The sequence below is a fragment of the Ammodytes marinus genome (assembly GCF_949987685.1).
Source record: "Ammodytes marinus genome assembly, chromosome: 6".
NCBI lineage: Eukaryota > Metazoa > Chordata > Actinopteri > Uranoscopiformes > Ammodytidae > Ammodytes > Ammodytes marinus.
In genome coordinates, this window is record NC_137235.1 from 7,313,750 (window position 1) to 7,334,756 (window position 21,007).

The 21,007-nt window shown below is 39.8% G+C and overlaps 1 protein-coding gene across 4 annotated transcripts in view; it reads left to right on the plus strand.

Annotated features, from left to right (window-relative positions):
• The window catches only part of fat1a (FAT atypical cadherin 1a), an 88,686-nt gene that overhangs the window by 2,936 nt on the left and 64,743 nt on the right, over positions 1-21,007 (plus strand). For all 4 annotated transcript variants that reach the window (XM_080029300.1, XM_080029299.1, XM_080029302.1 and 1 more), the window contains exon 2: positions 9,850-13,139. In XM_080029300.1, the coding sequence (XP_079885426.1) occupies positions 9,878-13,139 (3,262 nt within the window). In that variant the 5' untranslated portion in view covers positions 9,850-9,877. The remainder of the gene's footprint in view (positions 1-9,849; positions 13,140-21,007) is intronic.

Sequence of the window (21,007 nt, forward strand, 5' to 3'; positions counted from 1 at the left end):
GACCCCATGAGGTCACACAAGAAATCTCAGGACATTCTGATGTGTACTTTCAGAATAAAAGCCCACTAGATATTGAAAATATGAGACAAATTAGATATGATTTTGGATTCAATTTAAAAAAAAATGCCCTGTTATGCCAGAGTCATTCCACTGCAGGGTCATAGTTCACGACCCCATGACGCCACACAAGAAGTTTCAGGACATTCTGATGTGTAGTTTCAAAATAAAAGATATTGAAAATATGAGACAAATTAGATAGGATTTTGGATTCAATTTAAAAAAAAATGCCCTGTTATGCCAGAGTCATTCCACTGCAGGGTCATAGTTCACAACCCCATGAGGTCACACAAGAAGGTTCAGGACATTCTGATGTGTAGTTTCAAAATAAAAGCCCACTAGATATTGAAAATATGAGTGACATTAGATAGGATTTTGGATTCAATTTAAAAAAAAATGCCCTGTTATGCCAGAGTCATTCCACTGCAGGGTCATAGTTCACGACCCCATGACACCACACAAGAAGTTTCAGGACATTCTGATGTGTAGTTTCAAAATAAAAGATATTGAAAATATGAGACAAATTAGATAGGATTTTGGATTCAATTTAAAAAAAAATGCCCTGTTATGCCAGAGTCATTCCACTGCAGCGTCATAGTTCACGACCCCATGAGGCCACACAAGAAGTTTCAGGACATTCTGATGTGTAGTTTCAAAATAAAAGCCCACTAGATATTGAAAATATGAGTGACATTAGATATGATTTTGGATTCAATTTTTAAAAAAATGCCCTGTTATGCCAGAGTCATTCCACTGCAGGGTCATAGTTCACGACCCCATGAGGCCACAAAAGAAGTTTCAGGACATTCTGAAGTGTACTTTCAGAATAAAAGCCCACTAGATATTGAAAATATGAGAGAAATTAGATAGGATTTTGGATTCAATTTAAAAAAAAATGCCCTGTTATGCCAGAGTCATTCCACTGCAGGGTCATAGTTCACGACCCCATGAGGCCACACAAGAAGTTTTAGGACATTCTGATGTGTAGTTTCAAAATAAAAGATATTGAAAATATGAGACAAATTAGATAGGATTTTGGATTCAATTTAAAAAAAAATGCCCTGTTATGCCAGAGTCATTCCACTGCAGGGTCATAGTTCACAACCCCATGAGGTCACACAAGAAGTTTCAGGACATTCTGATGTGTACTTTCAGAATAAAAGCCCACTAGATATTGAAAATATGAGACAAATTAGATATGATTTTGGATTCAATTTTAAAAAAAATGTCCTGTTATGCCAGAGTCATTCCACTGCAGGGTCATAGTTCACGACCCCATGAGGCCACACAAGAAGGTTCAGGACATTCTGATGTGTACTTTCAGAATAAAAGCCCACTAGATATTGAAAATATGAGACAAATTAGATAGGATTTTGGATTCAATTTAAAAAAAAATGCCCTGTTATGCCAGAGTCATTCCACTGCAGGGTCATAGTTCACGACCCCATGAGGTCACACAAGAAATCTCAGGACATTCTGATGTGTACTTTCAGAATAAAAGCCCACTAGATATTGAAAATATGAGACAAATTAGATATGATTTTGGATTCAATTTTAAAAAAAATGCCCTGTTATGCCAGAGTCATTCCACTGCAGGGTCATAGTTCACGACCCCATGACGCCACACAAGAAGTTTCAGGACATTCTGATGTGTAGTTTCAAAATAAAAGATATTGAAAATATGAGACAAATTAGATAGGATTTTGGATTCAATTTAAAAAAAAATGCCCTGTTATGCCAGAGTCATTCCACTGCAGCGTCATAGTTCACGACCCCATGAGGCCACACAAGAAGTTTCAGGACATTCTGATGTGTAGTTTCAAAATAAAAGCCCACTAGATATTGAAAATATGAGTGACATTAGATATGATTTTGGATTCAATTTTTAAAAAAATGCCCTGTTATGCCAGAGTCATTCCACTGCAGGGTCATAGTTCACAACCCCATGAGGTCACACAAGAAGTTTCAGGACATTCTGATGTGTACTTTCAGAATAAAAGCCCACTAGATATTGAAAATATGAGACAAATTAGATATGATTTTGGATTCAATTTTAAAAAAAATGTCCTGTTATGCCAGAGTCATTCCACTGCAGGGTCATAGTTCACGACCCCATGAGGCCACACAAGAAGGTTCAGGACATTCTGATGTGTACTTTCAGAATAAAAGCCCACTAGATATTGAAAATATGAGACAAATTAGATAGGATTTTGGATTCAATTTAAAAAAAAATGCCCTGTTATGCCAGAGTCATTCCACTGCAGGGTCATAGTTCACGACCCCATGAGGTCACACAAGAAATCTCAGGACATTCTGATGTGTACTTTCAGAATAAAAGCCCACTAGATATTGAAAATATGAGACAAATTAGATATGATTTTGGATTCAATTTTAAAAAAAATGCCCTGTTATGCCAGAGTCATTCCACTGCAGGGTCATAGTTCACGACCCCATGAGGCCACACAAGAAGTTTCAGGACATTCTGATGTGTAGTTTCAAAATAAAAGCCCACTAGATATTGAAAATATGAGTGACATTACATATGATTTTGGATTCAATTTAAAAAAAAATGCCCTGTTATGCCAGAGTCATTCCACTGCAGCGTCATAGTTCACGACCCCATGACGCCACACAAGAAGTTTCAGGACATTCTGATGTGTAGTTTCAAAATAAAAGATATTGAAAATATGAGAGAAATTAGATATGATTTTGGATTCAATTTAAAAAAAAATGCCCTGTTATGCCAGAGTCATTCCACTGCAGGGTCATAGTTCACGACCCCATGACGCCACACAAGAAGTTTCAGGACATTCTGATGTGTAGTTTCAAAATAAAAGATATTGAAAATATGAGAGAAATTAGATATGATTTTGGATTCAATTTAAAAAAAAATGCCCTGTTATGCCAGAGTCATTCCACTGCAGGGTCATAGTTCACAACCCCATGAGGTCACACAAGAAATCTCAGGACATTCTGATGTGTACTTTCAGAATAAAAGCCCACTAGATATCTAAAATATGAGAGAAATTAGATATGATTTTGGATTCAATTTTAAAAAAAATGTCCTGTTATGCCAGAGTCATTCCACTGCAGCGTCATAGTTCACGACCCCATGAGGCCACACAAGAAGTTTCAGGACATTCTGATGTGTAGTTTCAAAATAAAAGCCCACTAGATATTGAAAATATGAACTATGACCCTGCAGTGGAATGACTCTGGCATAACAGGGCATTTTTTTTTAAATTGAATCCAAAATCATATCTAATTTCTCTCATATTTTCAATATCTTTTATTTTGAAACTACACATCAGAATGTCCTGAAACTTCTTGTGTGGCGTCATGGGGTCGTGAACTATGACCCTGCAGTGGAATGACTCTGGCATAACAGGGCATTTTTTTTTAAATTGAATCCAAAATCATATCTAATGTCACTCATATTTTCAATATCTAGTGGGCTTTTATTTTGAAACTACAGATCAGAATGTCCTGAAACTTCTTGTGTGGCCTCATGGGGTCGTGAACTATGACGCTGCAGTGGAATGACTCTGGCATAACAGGGCATTTTTTTTTAAATTGAATCCAAAATCATATCTAATTTCTCTCATATTTTCAATATCTAGTGGGCTTTTATTCTGAAAGTACACATCAGAATGTCCTGAAACTTCTTGTGTGGCCTCATGGGGTCATGAACTATGACCCTGCAGTGGAATGACTCTGGCATAACAGGGCATTTTTTTTAAAATTGAATCCAAAATCATATCTAATTTGTCTCATATTTTCAATATCTAGTGGGCTTTTATTCTGAAAGTACACATCAGAATGTCCTGAAACTTCTTGTGTGGCCTCATGGGGTCATGAACTATGACCCTGCAGTGGAATGACTCTGGCATAACAGGGCATTTGTTTTTAAATTGAATCCAAAATCATATCTAATTTGTCTCATATTTTCAATATCTAGTGGGCTTTTATTCTGAAAGTACACATCAGAATGTCCTGAGATTTCTTGAGTGACCTCATGGGGTTGTGAACTATGACCCTGCAGTGGAATGACTCTGGCATAACAGGGCATTTTTTTTTAAATTGAATCCAAAATCCTATCTAATTTGTCTCATATTTTCAATATCTTTTATTTTGAAACTACACATCAGAATGTCCTGAGATTTCTTGAGTGACCTCATGGGGTCGTGAACTATGACGCTGCAGTGGAATGACTCTGGCATAACAGGGCATTTTTTTTTAAATTGAATCCAAAATCATATCTAATTTGTCTCATATTTTCAATATCTAGTGGGCTTTTATTCTGAAAGTACACATCAGAATGTCCTGAGATTTCTTGTGTGACCTCATGGGGTTGTGAACTATGACCCTGCAGTGGAATGACTCTGGCATAACAGGGCATTTTTTTTTAAATTGAATCCAAAATCATATCTAATTTCTCTCATATTTTCAATATCTTTTATTTTGAAACTACACATCAGAATGTCCTGAAACTTCTTGTGTGGCGTCATGGGGTCGTGAACTATGACCCTGCAGTGGAATGACTCTGGCATAACAGGGCATTTTTTTTTTAAATTGAATCCAAAATCCTATCTAATTTCTCTCATATTTTCAATATCTAGTGGGCTTTTATTCTGAAAGTACACATCAGAATGTCCTGAGATTTCTTGTGTGACCTCATGGGGTTGTGAACTATGACCCTGCAGTGGAATGACTCTGGCATAACAGGGCATTTTTTTTAAAATTGAATCCAAAATCATATCTAATTTCTCTCATATTTTCAATATCTTTTATTTTGAAACTACACATCAGAATGTCCTGAAACTTCTTGTGTGGCGTCATGGGGTCGTGAACTATGACCCTGCAGTGGAATGACTCTGGCATAACAGGGCATTTTTTTTTAAATTGAATCCAAAATCATATCTAATTTCTCTCATATTTTCAATATCTTTTATTTTGAAACTACACATCAGAATGTCCTGAAACTTCTTGTGTGGCGTCATGGGGTCGTGAACTATGACCCTGCAGTGGAATGACTCTGGCATAACAGGGCATTTTTTTTTAAATTGAATCCAAAATCATATCTAATGTCACTCATATTTTCAATATCTAGTGGGCTTTTATTCTGAAAGTACACATCAGAATGTCCTGAAACTTCTTGTGTGGCCTCATGGGGTCATGAACTATGACCCTGCAGTGGAATGACTCTGGCATAACAGGGCATTTTTTTTAAAATTGAATCCAAAATCATATCTAATTTGTCTCATATTTTCAATATCTAGTGGGCTTTTATTCTGAAAGTACACATCAGAATGTCCTGAAACTTCTTGTGTGGCCTCATGGGGTCATGAACTATGACCCTGCAGTGGAATGACTCTGGCATAACAGGGCATTTTTTTTTAAATTGAATCCAAAATCATATCTAATTTGTCTCATATTTTCAATATCTAGTGGGCTTTTATTCTGAAAGTACACATCAGAATGTCCTGAGATTTCTTGATTGACCTCATGGGGTTGTGAACTATGACCCTGCAGTGGAATGACTCTGGCATAACAGGGCATTTTTTTTTAAATTGAATCCAAAATCCTATCTAATTTCTCTCATATTTTCAATATCTAGTGGGCTTTTATTCTGAAAGTACACTTCAGAATGTCCTGAAACTTCTTTTGTGGCCTCATGGGGTCGTGAACTATGACCCTGCAGTGGAATGACTCTGGCATAACAGGGCATTTTTTTAAAAATTGAATCCAAAATCATATCTAATGTCACTCATATTTTCAATATCTTTTATTTTGAAACTACACATCAGAATGTCCTGAAACTTCTTGTGTGGCGTCATGGGGTCGTGAACTATGACCCTGCAGTGGAATGACTCTGGCATAACAGGGCATTTTTTTTTAAATTGAATCCAAAATCATATCTAATTTCTCTCATATTTTCAATATCTTTTATTTTGAAACTACACATCAGAATGTCCTGAAACTTCTTGTGTGGCGTCATGGGGTCGTGAACTATGACGCTGCAGTGGAATGACTCTGGCATAACAGGGCATTTTTTTTTAAATTGAATCCAAAATCATATGTAATGTCACTCATATTTTCAATATCTAGTGGGCTTTTATTTTGAAACTACACATCAGAATGTCCTGAAACTTCTTGTGTGGCCTCATGGGGTCGTGAACTATGACCCTGCAGTGGAATGACTCTGGCATAACAGGGCATTTTTTTTAAAATTGAATCCAAAATCATATCTAATTTGTCTCATATTTTCAATATCTAGTGGGCTTTTATTCTGAAAGTACACATCCGAATCTCCTGAGATTTCTTGTGTGACCTCATGGGGTTGTGAACTATGACCCTGCAGTGGAATGACTCTGGCATAACAGGGCATTTTTTTTTAAATTGAATCCAAAATCATATCTAATTTCTCTCATATTTTCAATATCTTTTATTTTGAAACTACACATCAGAATGTCCTGAAACTTCTTGTGTGGCGTCATGGGGTCGTGAACTATGACCCTGCAGTGGAATGACTCTGGCATAACAGGGCATTTTTTTTTAAATTGAATCCAAAATCATATCTAATGTCACTCATATTTTCAATATCTAGTGGGCTTTTATTTTGAAACTACACATCAGAATGTCCTGAAACTTCTTGTGTGGCGTCATGGGGTCGTGAACTATGACCCTGCAGTGGAATGACTCTGGCATAACAGGGCATTTTTTTTTAAATTGAATCCAAAATCATATCTAATGTCACTCATATTTTCAATATCTAGTGGGCTTTTATTTTGAAACTACACATCAGAATGTCCTGAAACTTCTTGTGTGGCGTCATGGGGTCGTGAACTATGACGCTGCAGTGGAATGACTCTGGCATAACAGGGCATTTTTTTTAAAATTGAATCCAAAATCATATCTAATTTCTCTCATATTTTCAATATCTTTTATTTTGAAACTACACATCAGAATGTCCTGAAACTTCTTGTGTGGCGTCATGGGGTCGTGAACTATGACCCTGCAGTGGAATGACTCTGGCATAACAGGGCATTTTTTTTTTAAATTGAATCCAAAATCCTATCTAATTTCTCTCATATTTTCAATATCTAGTGGGCTTTTATTCTGAAAGTACACATCAGAATGTCCTGAGATTTCTTGAGTGACCTCATGGGGTTGTGAACTATGACCCTGCAGTGGAATGACTCTGGCATAACAGGGCATTTTTTTTTAAATTGAATCCAAAATCCTATCTAATTTGTCTCATATTTTCAATATCTAGTGGGCTTTTATTCTGAAAGTACACATCAGAATGTCCTGAACCTTCTTGTGTGGCCTCATGGGGTCGTGAACTATGACCCTGCAGTGGAATGACTCTGGCATAACAGGGCATTTTTTTTTAAATTGAATCCAAAATCATATCTTATGTCACTCATATTTTCAATATCTAGTGGGCTTTTATTTTGAAACTACAGATCAGAATGTCCTGAAACTTCTTGTGTGGCCTCATGGGGTCGTGAACTATGACGCTGCAGTGGAATGACTCTGGCATAACAGGGCATTTTTTTTTTAAATTGAATCCAAAATCCTATCTAATTTGTCTCATATTTTCAATATCTAGTGGGCTTTTATTCTGAAAGTACACATCAGAATGTCCTGAACCTTCTTGTGTGGCCTCATGGGGTCGTGAACTATGACCCTGCAGTGGAATGACTCTGGCATAACAGGGCATTTTTTTAAAAATTGAATCCAAAATCATATCTAATTTGTCTCATATTTTCAATTTCTAGTGGGCTTTTATTTTGAAACTACACATGAGAAGGTCTTGAAACTTACTGGGTCACACTTTGGGGTTGTGTACTATAAACCTGATTTGGAATTAGTCTGCGATAACAAGGCGTTTCCTTTTAAATATACATTAAAAAACATATGGACATAAGCTTACATTTGTCAATTAGTTGGGCTTTTATTTTGAAAGTACATATCACAACGTCCGTACATTTCCTTTGATAGTATTTGCTTTTATTTACTGTCTTCTGTTATCTACCAGACAAATGCATTTATTTTGAATATGGACATAAGCTTACATTTGTCAATTAGTTGGGCTTTTATTTTGAAAGTACATATCACAACGTCTGTACATTTCCTTTGATAGTATTTGCTTTTATTTACTGTCTTCTGTTATGTACCAGACAAATGCACAAACTATGCTTTTATTTTGAAACTAGTTCTGTGGCGCTATTACCGTAATGGCTAGTACAAACAGGTACAGCAAAAACTTGGGTCGGCTGGCTTGACTGTCGCTTTCGATGGGTCGGCTGGCTTGACCGCAGTTTTTTCAGTCACTGGGGGTTTTAGCTTCTGCATTTGTGTAACGTGTTAAAAAGTTGAGGTAGGTTAGGTCGGCTATTGTGAGCGACCAACCGCCGCTGCTTTCTCTCCTCTCCGCGGAAGTTTAGAATCAACTAAACTAAGTGTCGTTTTGTGGTTTTATATGATGTTTGTGTATTTTTGGGGAAGTAGTTAGTGCTTTGTTTAGCGCCGTTTTGGAAAAGTGTGGTGTTTTTTTTTTTCAAAAGCAGGAATTTCTGCTCAGCGCACGGCTGCCATCGTTTCATGAAGTGAACGGCTTTAGTTGGGGGATGGGGTAGACATGAAATAGTCTGGAGGCACGTAACTTATTTTCTTGAAACACTTATTTTCTTAATGAACGATCACGAGGTGTCAGAAAAACCCAAGTATTGGAAATGCTACGTCTTTTGTGTAGTCAAAATGTAGCAGAAGTTGGAGTTTTACTTTGATTCCCCCCCTTAATTTTTTTTTACAATGGTCGCCCACAAGCAGATGGTTCTTTTGTACCTGCAGGCGATAGTTTCAGATTTAAAGGTGGACTTGGCTAAACTCTGTGGAGACTCTGTCACTTATTAACCCCATGTAAAACATTAATAACTCAACCCCGCTCGGCTCATTTGAACTCACCAAAGGTAAATGTTGCAATGTTTTATACACAGCACTCCTGCGCAGACATGGCAACGTCTTGCTTTTATTTGTCTTTGCACGGACAACCCACGCAGCCCGAGGCGTTGTAAAAGCGTTTGTAAACCAATGATTTTGCAATCTTAAAGCAGTTTTACACTCATCTTCTCCGTTTTTTTTTTTTTTTTTAACAACTAGATGAGATAGAAAGGAGCTCTTGTGTTTGGGTTTTCTCTGTCTTTTTGCAACTAACTGCTCGTGGTATCATTGCAAGTGATTGTATAACATATGCATGTTGCTGCTTGTTTTTTGTTTTGTTTTAAATGCTTAGTGGATCTCCAGAAATACAATGTTATTGCAATGCACTAGAAACAGGAAGCTTTATTTAATGTGCAGACTTGCATCGAGGAGGAAATTAAACGTCTACATGTTTTCATATTGCCTGCTCTCCCTCTCATTAGTCTGATGTTTGGATGAATCCAGCTCCTCTGTTATGAAGTGCACATACTTGGCATCTGGCATTGTGCAGACGTGGGAACAGTGCAGGCTTAGATCTCGTCACCTGACCAACTGCTCTGCTTTATCTTATTTCCACATGGAACCTATTTAGCCATTTATCAGCTCAGGCATCTCGTCAGTACATCTAAGTCTGGAAATGTGCACAGTGAAGACAGGAATGCAGTTTTCTTTCCATGAGGGATGCTAGTAGAAAATGATTGTTTTTTGTGTGGTTATTTGCTATTTTTATATACAGTAAGTCATTGTAATCAAATGAATGATGATGTGTCATTATGCTAACAGTCACAATTTGTCTGTTTCCAGGTGGTTCTGTGAAGATCACGGTACGATAATGGGGAAGCACCTGATTTCGCTGCTTGTGCTGCTCCTGCAGCTCTTCTGGGGCTGCGCAGGGAACCAACGGACGGCGAGGGACGCCTCCATGCAGTTCACCCACTCTGTTTACAATGCCACAATATACGAAAACTCTGCTGCAAAGACTTACTTAGAGAGTCACGTCAAGATGGGCATCTATATCATGGACCCAGGATGGGAGGTACGGTACAAAATCATCTCTGGAGACAATGAGAACCTATTCAAAGCGGAGGACTACCTGCTGGGAGATTTCAGTTTTATGCGAATAAGGACCAAAGGAGGCAGCACTGCCATTCTGAACCGGGAGGTTAAAGACCACTACATGCTCACTGTTAAAGCGACAGAGAGGAGCACAGATTTCGAGTGTCGCACCAGAGTGAAGGTGCAGGTACTGGACACCAATGATCTGAGGCCTCTCTTCTCGCCGACATCCTATAGCGTCTCTCTGCCGGAGAACACGGCCATACGCACGAGCGTGGCCAAGGTCACGGCGACAGATGCCGACATCGGTACGAACGGGGAATACTACTACAGTTTCAGAGACTGGACGGACATGTTTGCCGTCCATCCAACGAGCGGAGTGGTGACGCTGACCGGCAAACTGGACTTCTCTGAGACGAAGCTGTACGACTTGGAGATCCTCGCGGTGGACAGGGGCATGAAGCTGTACGGCAGCAGTGGCTTCAGTAGCATGGCCAAACTCACAGTGAGGGTGGAGCAGGCCAATGAGCATGCACCTGTAATCACTGCAGTAACCCTGGCCCCCTCCGATGCAGACAATGACCCCACCTATGCTATTGTGACAGTGGAGGACAGTGACCAGGGACCAAATGGAGAGATTGCATCATTGAGTATCGTGGCCGGTGACCCTCTTCAACAGTTCAAGGCTGTGAGAACCAGTCCCGGCAGCAAGGAGTATAAAATAAAAGCAGTCAAGGGCGTAGATTGGGACAGCCAGCCTTTTGGATACAACCTCACTTTACAGGCCAAGGATAAAGGCAGCCCCCCTCAGTTCTCATCTGTTAAATTGGTACATGTCACTTCTGCACAGTTCAAAGTGGGCCCTTCTGTGTTTGAAAAGTCCGTTTACAGAGTCAATCTGAGTGAATTTGCCCCTCTTCACACACCTGTCACTATGGTAACAGCCTTGCCAAAGTATCCACAGTTAAAATATGCTTTTAGACACAAATCTGACAAGAGCAAATTCACTATCAATCCAGATACTGGCTTAATCAGCACCGCAGGACCAATCAACGCTGACATTGCCCCTCAATTTGAGCTGGACGTGATCACCAGTGACAAAAAAGCAGCAACAAAAGTGATAGTTGATGTGATTGATGTGAATAACAACGGACCTGAGTTCAAGCAGACCTCTTACAAGGCCACTGTGGATGAGAATGTACCCGTAGGGACCAGTGTTGTGATGGTTAAAGCCAACGATCTAGACAAAGGCGAGAATGGCTATGTGACCTACAGCATTACCAATGTGATCCCTCAGCCATTTGTCATCGACTACTTCTCTGGTGTCATCAGTACCTCGGAGGTCCTAGATTATGAGCTCATGCCAAGGATTTACAATCTCAGAGTCAGGGCATCAGATTGGGGATCCCCTTTCCGGAGAGAGGTGGAGGCATCAGTCACCATAACACTAAATAACCTGAATGACAATAAGCCCTTGTTTGAAAATGTAGACTGCGAAGTGACCGTGCCGAGAGATCACGGAGTGGAGGAGCAGATAACAACCGTGTCTGCCATAGATGCTGATGAACTGCAGCTGGTACGGTACAATATTAAAGCTGGGAATGATCTCGGTCTGTTTGAACTGAACCCAAGTTCTGGCGTGCTGTCTCTGAAGCAGACGCTGAGCGAGGGAGAGGCAGCTAAAGTGTCCATTCATAGTTTACAGATCATCGCAACGGATGGCGAACACGAGACTCAGCCAATGTTCATGAACATAACTGTCATCACGGCACGCAAGCCTGTCCAGTTAAAATGCGTGGAAACCGGCGTCGCTACCATGTTGGCTGAAAAGCTACTTCACGGCAGCAAAATCCACACGCAAACTGAGCCGGATGACAACTTAATGGACATTCACTCAGTCAACCGCTACACTCCTCAGTTTGCAGAGTCTTTCCCCAGTGCTATTGAAGTTAAAGAGGACCTCCCTGTCGGGGCCCGGATTGTGCATTTAAGTGCCACAGACTCAGATAGTGGCTTCAATGGGAAACTAGTGTACGTTATTTCAGGAGGAGACACAGAAAGCCGCTTCATAGTAGATATGGAAACCGGTTGGCTTCTGGTTTATTCTCCTCTTGATCGGGAAACAACAGACTATTACACCCTCAACATTACAGTTTATGATCTTGGCTTACCACAGAAATCCTCATCCCGCCTCCTGGGTGTTAGGGTCCTGGATGCCAATGACAATAGCCCTCAGTTCTTGCAGGATTCGTATTCAGTTGAGATAAGCGAGAGTACGCGCGTTGGGACAGAAATTATCCAGGTGGATTCGACCGACAAGGATCAAGGAGATAACGGAGTAGTGAAGTATTCCATTTTGGGAGGCACAGATCATTTCAACATCAACGAGGAGACCGGTGTGGTGACTGTGACAAAACCGTTGGATCGTGAGCTCCATCCCGTTTACCTCTTGAAGATCGCAGCACGTGACCAGGCCGTGCATGAGCCTCCGTTAGTGTCCACAGTGCTGCTTAAAATCACATTGGAAGATGTGAATGATAATCCGCCTAAATTTGTCCCCCCCAATTATCGCGTGAAGGTTAGGGAAGACCTTCCAATCGGTACTGTGATCATGTGGCTCGAAGCTCACGATTCAGATATTGGACCTTCCAGTCAGGTACGATACAGCCTTATCGATAACGGAGATGGGAATTTTGAGGTAGATAAACTCAGCGGGGCTCTGCGGATTGTGCAAAATCTAGACTACGAGACGAAACAGGTGTACAATCTGACAGCAAAGGCCAAAGACAAAGGGAAGCCCATGTCCTTGTCGTCAACCTGTTTCATTGAGGTGGACGTGGTGGACGTGAACGAGAATCTGTACAGGCCTTTGTTCCGGTCGTTTGTGGAAAAGGGATTTATAAAAGAGGACGCACTTGTTGGGACCTCTGTGATGAAAGTAACAGCTGAAGATGAAGACAAAGGGCGAGATGGAGAGATTCGCTACTCCATAAGAGATGGATCCGGCCTGGGGATATTTACCATCGATGAGGAAACTGGTGAGTCTGTTTTTTAACTGTCACAATAGAGCTGTGTGAAGTGCATGTTTATTTCAAAAACAGGCAGCTTGAAATGATTCGCATATGGGAAGTTTTTATGCAGCTGGAGTTTATTCAGTCATGTCACTATGTTGAACTTTGAGGTAAAGGGAGTCTTCCAGACCAGGAGACGGGAAGGGTTCCTGATTCCAGTCATTTTTCTTCTTTGAGAGAGTTGAATGCAGGAGCAGATGGACCAGCTGTCTCTCAGACCTGTGTGGACATTCCTGAGTAGTTGCTGTGGTACTAAAAACAGTGACCCCCCCCCCTGCAGCCATGCTCTAACTGTAAATACATACTCCTTTTTAAAAACAGCTCAATTTGGAATCTCAATTCTGTTGCACCTAAGGTTTAAATATTCTAACAGCATTCCTATAACAGCATATTTTTAATATCTAGGCAGGATACTTGCTTGTAGGTCTCTTATTATGTTGCCGAAAATATGTTAATACTTGCCCAGCTGCCCAGAATGATTTTAACAGCTGACTCAAATTAGCTCAAAATAAGCAGTCTGGAATTCCACAAGTTCCTACCCCAAAACCTAGCAATCACCTGATTGGGATGTCTTGCACTTGGCTCGCTGCCCTCCTTTTTAAACCTTGACTTTCTTCCCTATTTGAAATTAAATTTCGCTCTGCGCTATACATATTCAATGTCTAAATGAGGCAGTGAAACTTAATGCATAATACATTTATTTATTTTGTCATATATAACCTCAAAGGCTCAATTTTACATAAAATAGCTGGAGATGCACTGAATGAGTCTGCTGCTGACTTTTAACTGTTGTAAACCTGGTAAATTTAGCTTGAGAAGATGAGGCTTCATGAAAGGTCTGTCCTCCAGGGCTATGTGTCAGCTGTGTGTGATTTGTGTAATACAGTATATAGTTTTTATGAACATAGACTGTCAAAACATAGCTCATAGCAAGTACTGAATGATTGTCATGGTAGTTGAATTTAGCCAAAGACTTAGTGAAGATATACTGTAAGAGAGACTGCAGGACTACAGTATCACTCATGATAGTCCATGTATAACCTAAAATCATGTGTTGTGTACTGATTCTGGGATACTGGCCTGATCTAAATCCCAGAAGCTTATACTAAGTGATTATCAGGAAGTGCAATGATAGGATTGTCCTGAGTTGGGACATGTTATTATGGATTACATATGAGGTCAGTAGACAACTAAATACAGCTAAGGTGGTAATGCTTCTCCTATGATTTCACTACATGAAGGGTGTGTTTTTTAAAGTTACCATATGCATTAAAAAAAATGTCTTAAAAGGAAAATATAAGCATAAGCACACCCCGCAATATATTCAGTGCTGCAGCTGCATGTTGTGAATCTTAACCAGAGTGTTTTAAAATGGTTTAAAATGAGAAAATAAATATAAAAGTGGTGAGAGGAACAGTGCCAGAGGCCACACACCTTCAGTTTTTGGATTTAGTTTTTCACAGTGGGAAGGAGTGGGGGATGACTTTTCAAGTCTCTTCCTTTTTTACTCAACAGTTGTAATTATAAACTCATGAAACGTGGGTTTGTTAGGAGTGCATCATTCTGTTGCATAGTGTCATCTATGTTAAAGGGTTTTGTTTTTCTCTATCATCCTATCACGATAAATCACTATTCCACTTACACTGGTAACCATAATTACACAGCAACAACAATACTACAACAATACTACTCTGTGGGTAACAAAGTGTTGTTGTGGATAGCGTTGCAGTCTGTGGTGGGTAATGCAAGAAGACAGTGAGAGATTCCCATTGAGTAGGTGTCTAACAAATGTGAACAAAGGTTGGATTTTAGAACACAGGCTGTGCTTGCTACCCACTAGGGCTGGCCCGAATGCCATTTTTCAGGCTTCAAGTATTCGTTGGTTTTTCCGAGCAAATATTCGTTCCAGAAAAACACACCATCAAACCAACATTAATAATGCCAATGTACTCACTGAAACCGAGTGTGTGAGCCGAGACAGCAAGCTCCGTAGTTTGTTGATGCTTTAATAACTTTCGAACGGTAGTAAAGTCGGAGTTCCTTACTTTTTACCCGTGGAGGCAAACAGCTGTTTTTCCGTTCCAAATCAGCTATCCTCCGCGCCATCGTAACCCATACAGGAGCTTATCAATTCATCCAGGAATGTGCATCTTTGCGGCGATTCATAAATCCATACAAAGATCCAATATTGATAGTCTTTTGTGCCCATATTATATCCATTATTGACCGCCTATTCCCATGATGCAAGCAAGTCACGGTTGATGATGGCTGAATAGCATGGCTGAATGTAAACAAACAGCTGAGCTAAGCTAACGTTAGCATTACGTCAAGCAAAGCATTTCCTTCCGAAATCACGCTAATGTTGTGGTAGCCTATAGAGTTATTAGGAACACAATCTATTCTTCCTCCATCTCTCTCTCCCTCCTGCGCTTGGTGGCGCTTTTAGTTTGCCTCACTCTGGTAACATCACGTAGCCTACTACAGCTGATATCACCGGTTGCGTTTTGAAAGGGCACCGACCAACTAGGTCAAAGTTCAAATAATTCGATAATGTATTTTAAATGAACGTCTAATTTGTATTTTACAATTGTTTTATAACTTGTATATCCAAATATTATTTGCTGACAAAATATACTGCAGTTTGAGCTACCTTTGCAAAAAAAATTTAAAAAAAAGTTTTTTGAAAAAAAAAAAAAAATATCCCGAATACTGAATTGAGCTCCGAATACTAATTTAACAAACGAATACTCGGATATTCGAATAATTCGGGCCAGCCCTACTACCCACTTGATTGACGTTCCCAAACCATGCAAGGAACAATGGAATTATTTGTTTGTGAGACATAAGATTTCATTTAAAATTGCTGTCTGGGATAGTTGTTTATTGAAAGCCATCCTGTTTTAATATACATCAATTTCAAGTAAAACCTTTGTATGCAAGCCACCTCGTCTTCTCCAGATATGGTTCCTTTTTGTCAGTCTGCTAAGGGAGTCCATGGCAACTGTTTGCCCAGACATTCTCTGTGTTATTAAAAGCTCTGTGGTCACTGGCTCGGTGCCATCTTAATTTAAACTCACTATTATCAAGTCTTTTTTCCCATTCCCATGCTCTAGACCAAATTTCCCATCCTTTGCTTTAAATGGAACTTCTGCTAATAGTCGAGGGATATTTGACTGATAGGGATCTAAAAGGCTCGTAGCAACTAAACTAAACTTTGTTATACTTAAGTCCGTATGTTTAACATATGAACCATCTTTAAGGTTTGGCACTAAAATAATGCTGTCCAGCACTAGCTTTCAGCCCTGATTACTTCAACTAACTTTAAAAAAAATAATCTGCCTCTCATAGTAAGGTCAATTTAATTACATTCTGTAAATAATGTTTCTGTGTTGTGGCAATCATTTTTACAGATCAATGTCAAAAGCTGTAAAATAAGACACATTGTGTATTTGTCGTGACAGCAAAAGGTAGAAATGCAAAAAAACCTGTTCCAATTCTTCTAAAACAGCATGCCCTTGGCCAGACTCAACTGGGCAAAAACAAGCACATCTAGGACCAGCAGTTCCAGCGGAGCATGTCCAAAAAACACACAGGTGTAACTCCAGGCATTGAATACGGCTTCACCTTACGCCAAGCGTTTTAAGAGATGGACAGATATTACTAGGGCAATCACACTATACTTCGGAAAGGACATGGAGCAAAATATCTTATCTATATTACGTTTTATTTACATAAAGAGACAAATGGCAGGTTTAAGGCGGTATGGTCCATCCCTAGTAATAAGTGGCTGGCTACAGCTTTACATGTTGGGACCATAGAAGTCAACCGATATGGATTTTTAATGGCTCTTGCCAATATTACAGTGTGGCAAATTGCCGATGTAATGACAGTTTTTAAAACTAATTTCCCCTTCAGAAAGGCTTTGCAGCTGGTGCTCTAAAAGCATGGAAAACAGTTTTCTGAAATGCTTGCACTCTGGCTGATCATACAACCTCAGCTAACCACGTGGCCATAAATCCAAAAGAGCACTGCTAGCTGCATGTGGGCCAGTAGTGAAGAACGGTGTGCGGATTACATATAACCGGCAAATGAAATTTGGCCAAACAAGTATACACCTTTTGAAGTTCAACTAATTTAAAAGAAAAAAAGATACATGTATGCCAAGACTTCCAAAAGGTTTTAGGTGATTTACATCCATGAACCCATATTAGGTCACCTTCCTGTGCTAGATGAAACAGAAAGGCAATTAAACAGTTAAACCATAAAGTACACCTGACTCACATTCAACCTGGCACACCTTAAATCAGGCAACAATCAACTGATAAAAAAGGTGTGTTTCTTTTTATTTTCTATCATGAGTTATCTGGGTCGACTAAGGGAGATAGGGCTCAGCTTTCTCGTTGGCAATAATTAATCAAAGGCTCAGCGATGGCAATTGCAGGGATATGGAAGAGGCAAAGGCGAAAGAGCCAGCTTCACAGGAGGCCTTTACAGCTCTTTAAAAAATAAACCACGGTCATGACTTCATGTCAGGCTGCAGGATAGAGCAGTGTTTTGTTGATAAAATATCTTGAGGTTTCGAATTGAAAGAGTTGAGATGATGATGTCTTTGGCTCTGCTTTTGGACAAGAAACCCACAGTAGTCAAGAATCTGCAGTTTGGAATGTCTGTGGCCAAAAACACTGTTATTACAATATCCCTGAAACAGAAATAGCAAATCATTTACACATTTCAAGAGCTAGCCTAGGATACAGAATCGTATCACTGTGCCTAACAATTGTTCTTCTGTAGATATTGTACATTGGGTATGCAGATGTCCAGATCAATCAGTTTGCCTTAAAATTATTTAGATATGTACTTTCTATGCCACATCACCCACTCCTCAAGTGAATATCAACCAACGTAGGTCTCAGGACAATCAATTTGCTTTTTTTCTCCTCTTGAAAGTAAAGAGTAACTTACGGCTATACTGTTGTGTAGCTGGACACGATTTACTTTGAAAATCTTGAATTTCCTGAAGTAAAATTATCCAGTAAACAAGGTGGCCAGAGCAGAGTGTGTTTCGCCCAGATGAGACGCAGATGCTGATTGTATTATGTATGCCTTGCCCTTTCTTGTTGGATAATATATGCATTGCCCTTTCTCTTGGTGCAGTTTGCAGCCAGTGCTGTAAATGCATCCTTTGTGAAAGCAAATGAAATAGTTTGAAGCATAACAACAAAGTCTTGTTTGTGTGTTTTCCATTTCCGATTTTCCCACCTTCTTCTTATTAAAGTTAACACATTCTTGACACTAATGAAAAGATGTATACTTACATTTGCTCATGGTTGGCCATTTGGCATCAAGTATAGTTTGCTAAAAGTGAGAGCCTTTGTCCCCCCTGAGCCTAATGTTCTATACTGCGCCTATACGTATGTTTGAGATAAAAGTAGTGGGTCTGCAAAGTGGCACATGATTCCAAACAGTCTTTGCTTGAGTGCTGTTACTGTGGAGACGGGACCAGGAATGTGCAGCGGGACAAAGTTGATTGTAGGTTCCTAAATGAAAAACACACTTTCCCTGGTTAAAGTATGTTGTTCTCTCAGTCCATTAAATCTTTTTAAAGAAACTTAAGGCTGCCTAGTGCAGAGGATGTACCTCATTGTGTGCTAATTGTCGACATGCTAACAATCTCATGAATTAGATCTATACTTTTGTATTCCTGTTAATGTACTGTGGATACTATCGCAGATGTTGCACTTGCAAAGCGTCGTCTTTCCCAGTGGGGCTCCCTAGGAACATTTTAAATGTACATTTGCTTATTTAATTTAATACAATGTTTAAAAAAACTTTTCATTAAGCATACATCAAGTTCCTGGTGCTAAACAGTACCAGTGCTATAAATAGCCGTGCATGGCATTAAGCAGTACAAACAGTAGTGATATTTTGAAAAACATTAGCATCTTCCCCACAGACACATCTGAGCATCTTCACCCGGGACTCTCTGCACATAATTATGGCAGAGATATGAGAGATACTGACGAGCTTTTATCCTTTTATTCAAATTTCTTGGCCTTGCGTAGTGACTTCTTGGAGTCCTGTTGTGACAGGGAGTTTTTCCAAGCAACCAGCAGAGACTGAAGATAATAATGTGTTAATTAGTGAGCTTTAGAGGTACTGCAAGGTGGACTGGGTTACCTTCGGGCAGAGCCAGGCTAACTGTTTACCTTTGTTTCCAGTCGTTATGCTAGTAAGCTAATTAATGTGGCTGCTGATGACTGTAGCCTCATATTTACATTAATCAATATTCTCATCCAACCCTCTGCAAGCATATTTCCCAAAATGTTGAACTTTCCCTTGAAAACTGCCATTTTCCGGCTAATAATGTTGTGTTAGGTTATGTTGTTGTTTTCATACCTGCAAACTCGTCGCTTTTCGGCGAAAATCGCCGTTTAGAATCAAAATATATGACCCACGTGAATCGTATAGATCCGAAGAGTTTTTGTTTTTGGGAGGGGGGGGGGGGGGGGTAGCGGCAGCTGCCAGAGAAGTCAGCCAGCGCTTCCCAGACTGGACTGTGTGGGCGAGTTACCGTAGTGTGAGACAAGGGAATATCGTTATCTTGGCAATAAAACATCTTTGGTAGACGTCATGAGTATTGTCCAATCAGCGTTAAGATCGGGCACAAGCATCACTGCTGCCGCTGTGTGTTCAGACTTTAGAATTGGCTAAAAGTCTCAATCAAAACCCTTTTGATAATAAAAAATTAGAGGCTTTGATTAAACACTGTCAATGCTTCAGAGGTTAATGTAACAGCCTACTGAAACAGAAACTATACGGAGGGACGCAGCTCACTGTAGCCTTCAGTCCCTTTATTTAGTCGCGCTGTCAGTTTGCCGACATGGCTCTCTGTTAGACTCGAGACATAGAAAAAGATCGCGGAAGCCGTTCCCGTAGACAAAGTTAACGGGCAGGATATCCCCGACTGATTTCATCCATCAAACCACAGAGTTTTTTCTGAGCGGAGTCTCACTCGCTCACTGGGTCTCCCGGGTCCCGGTGATTTTCACCGTCACAGCGATCGACTCGCTGCTTTGCTGGGGCGGAGACTTTGTGTGAAGGTGATTTAACATCACGGTCGTAGACGAATGTTATAACTTTATGCTGCATAGTTTGCACTGCACTGTTGACCCACACAGGACTCTTAAGTGAAGCTGACAGTTTAATGAGCGCACATTGCAGAAATGAAGTGTCTGCAGTGCGCTCACAATCAGAGCCGACCGACAGCCCCCCCGCCCCCCCAATTTATTTTTATTTTTTAGTTTGTGTGTTTGATATTAACATCATATTATTACATCATACAAAAATAATAATACAATGTTTTGATCTAGATAGCCTAGTTAATAGCCCAATAATTTAATCAGTTCATCTGGGAGGTAATCCAAGTTTAACTGATCACGTTACGTTCACGTCCAGTGTGTATTGAGTTTATTTAAAAACATTTGGAAATGGGGCTCAGATGCCCATGCACTGTATAACCTATTTCAGCCTCATCTGTGGAAAAAAAGATAGCTGGACAACAGAGTTCTTCTGCTTCATTCCTCTCACTGCATTTAAATGCATTCATTATATTACAGAGAAATATGTCCCATAAAAGAAAAAGAGCACCAAGCCCAACCCAGAGGACCCTGCATAATATTTTATTTTAAATGAACATTTTAATGGAAAATCCAAGAAGCTTCTAATTCATCCGACCCAGTGTCTCCAAATTATTTGTTCACACAAAATTCCTCAGATTTAGCCTCTTAATCTTCCTCTCAAAGTGCACCAGATTCATGCATTTCACTTTAAAAAGT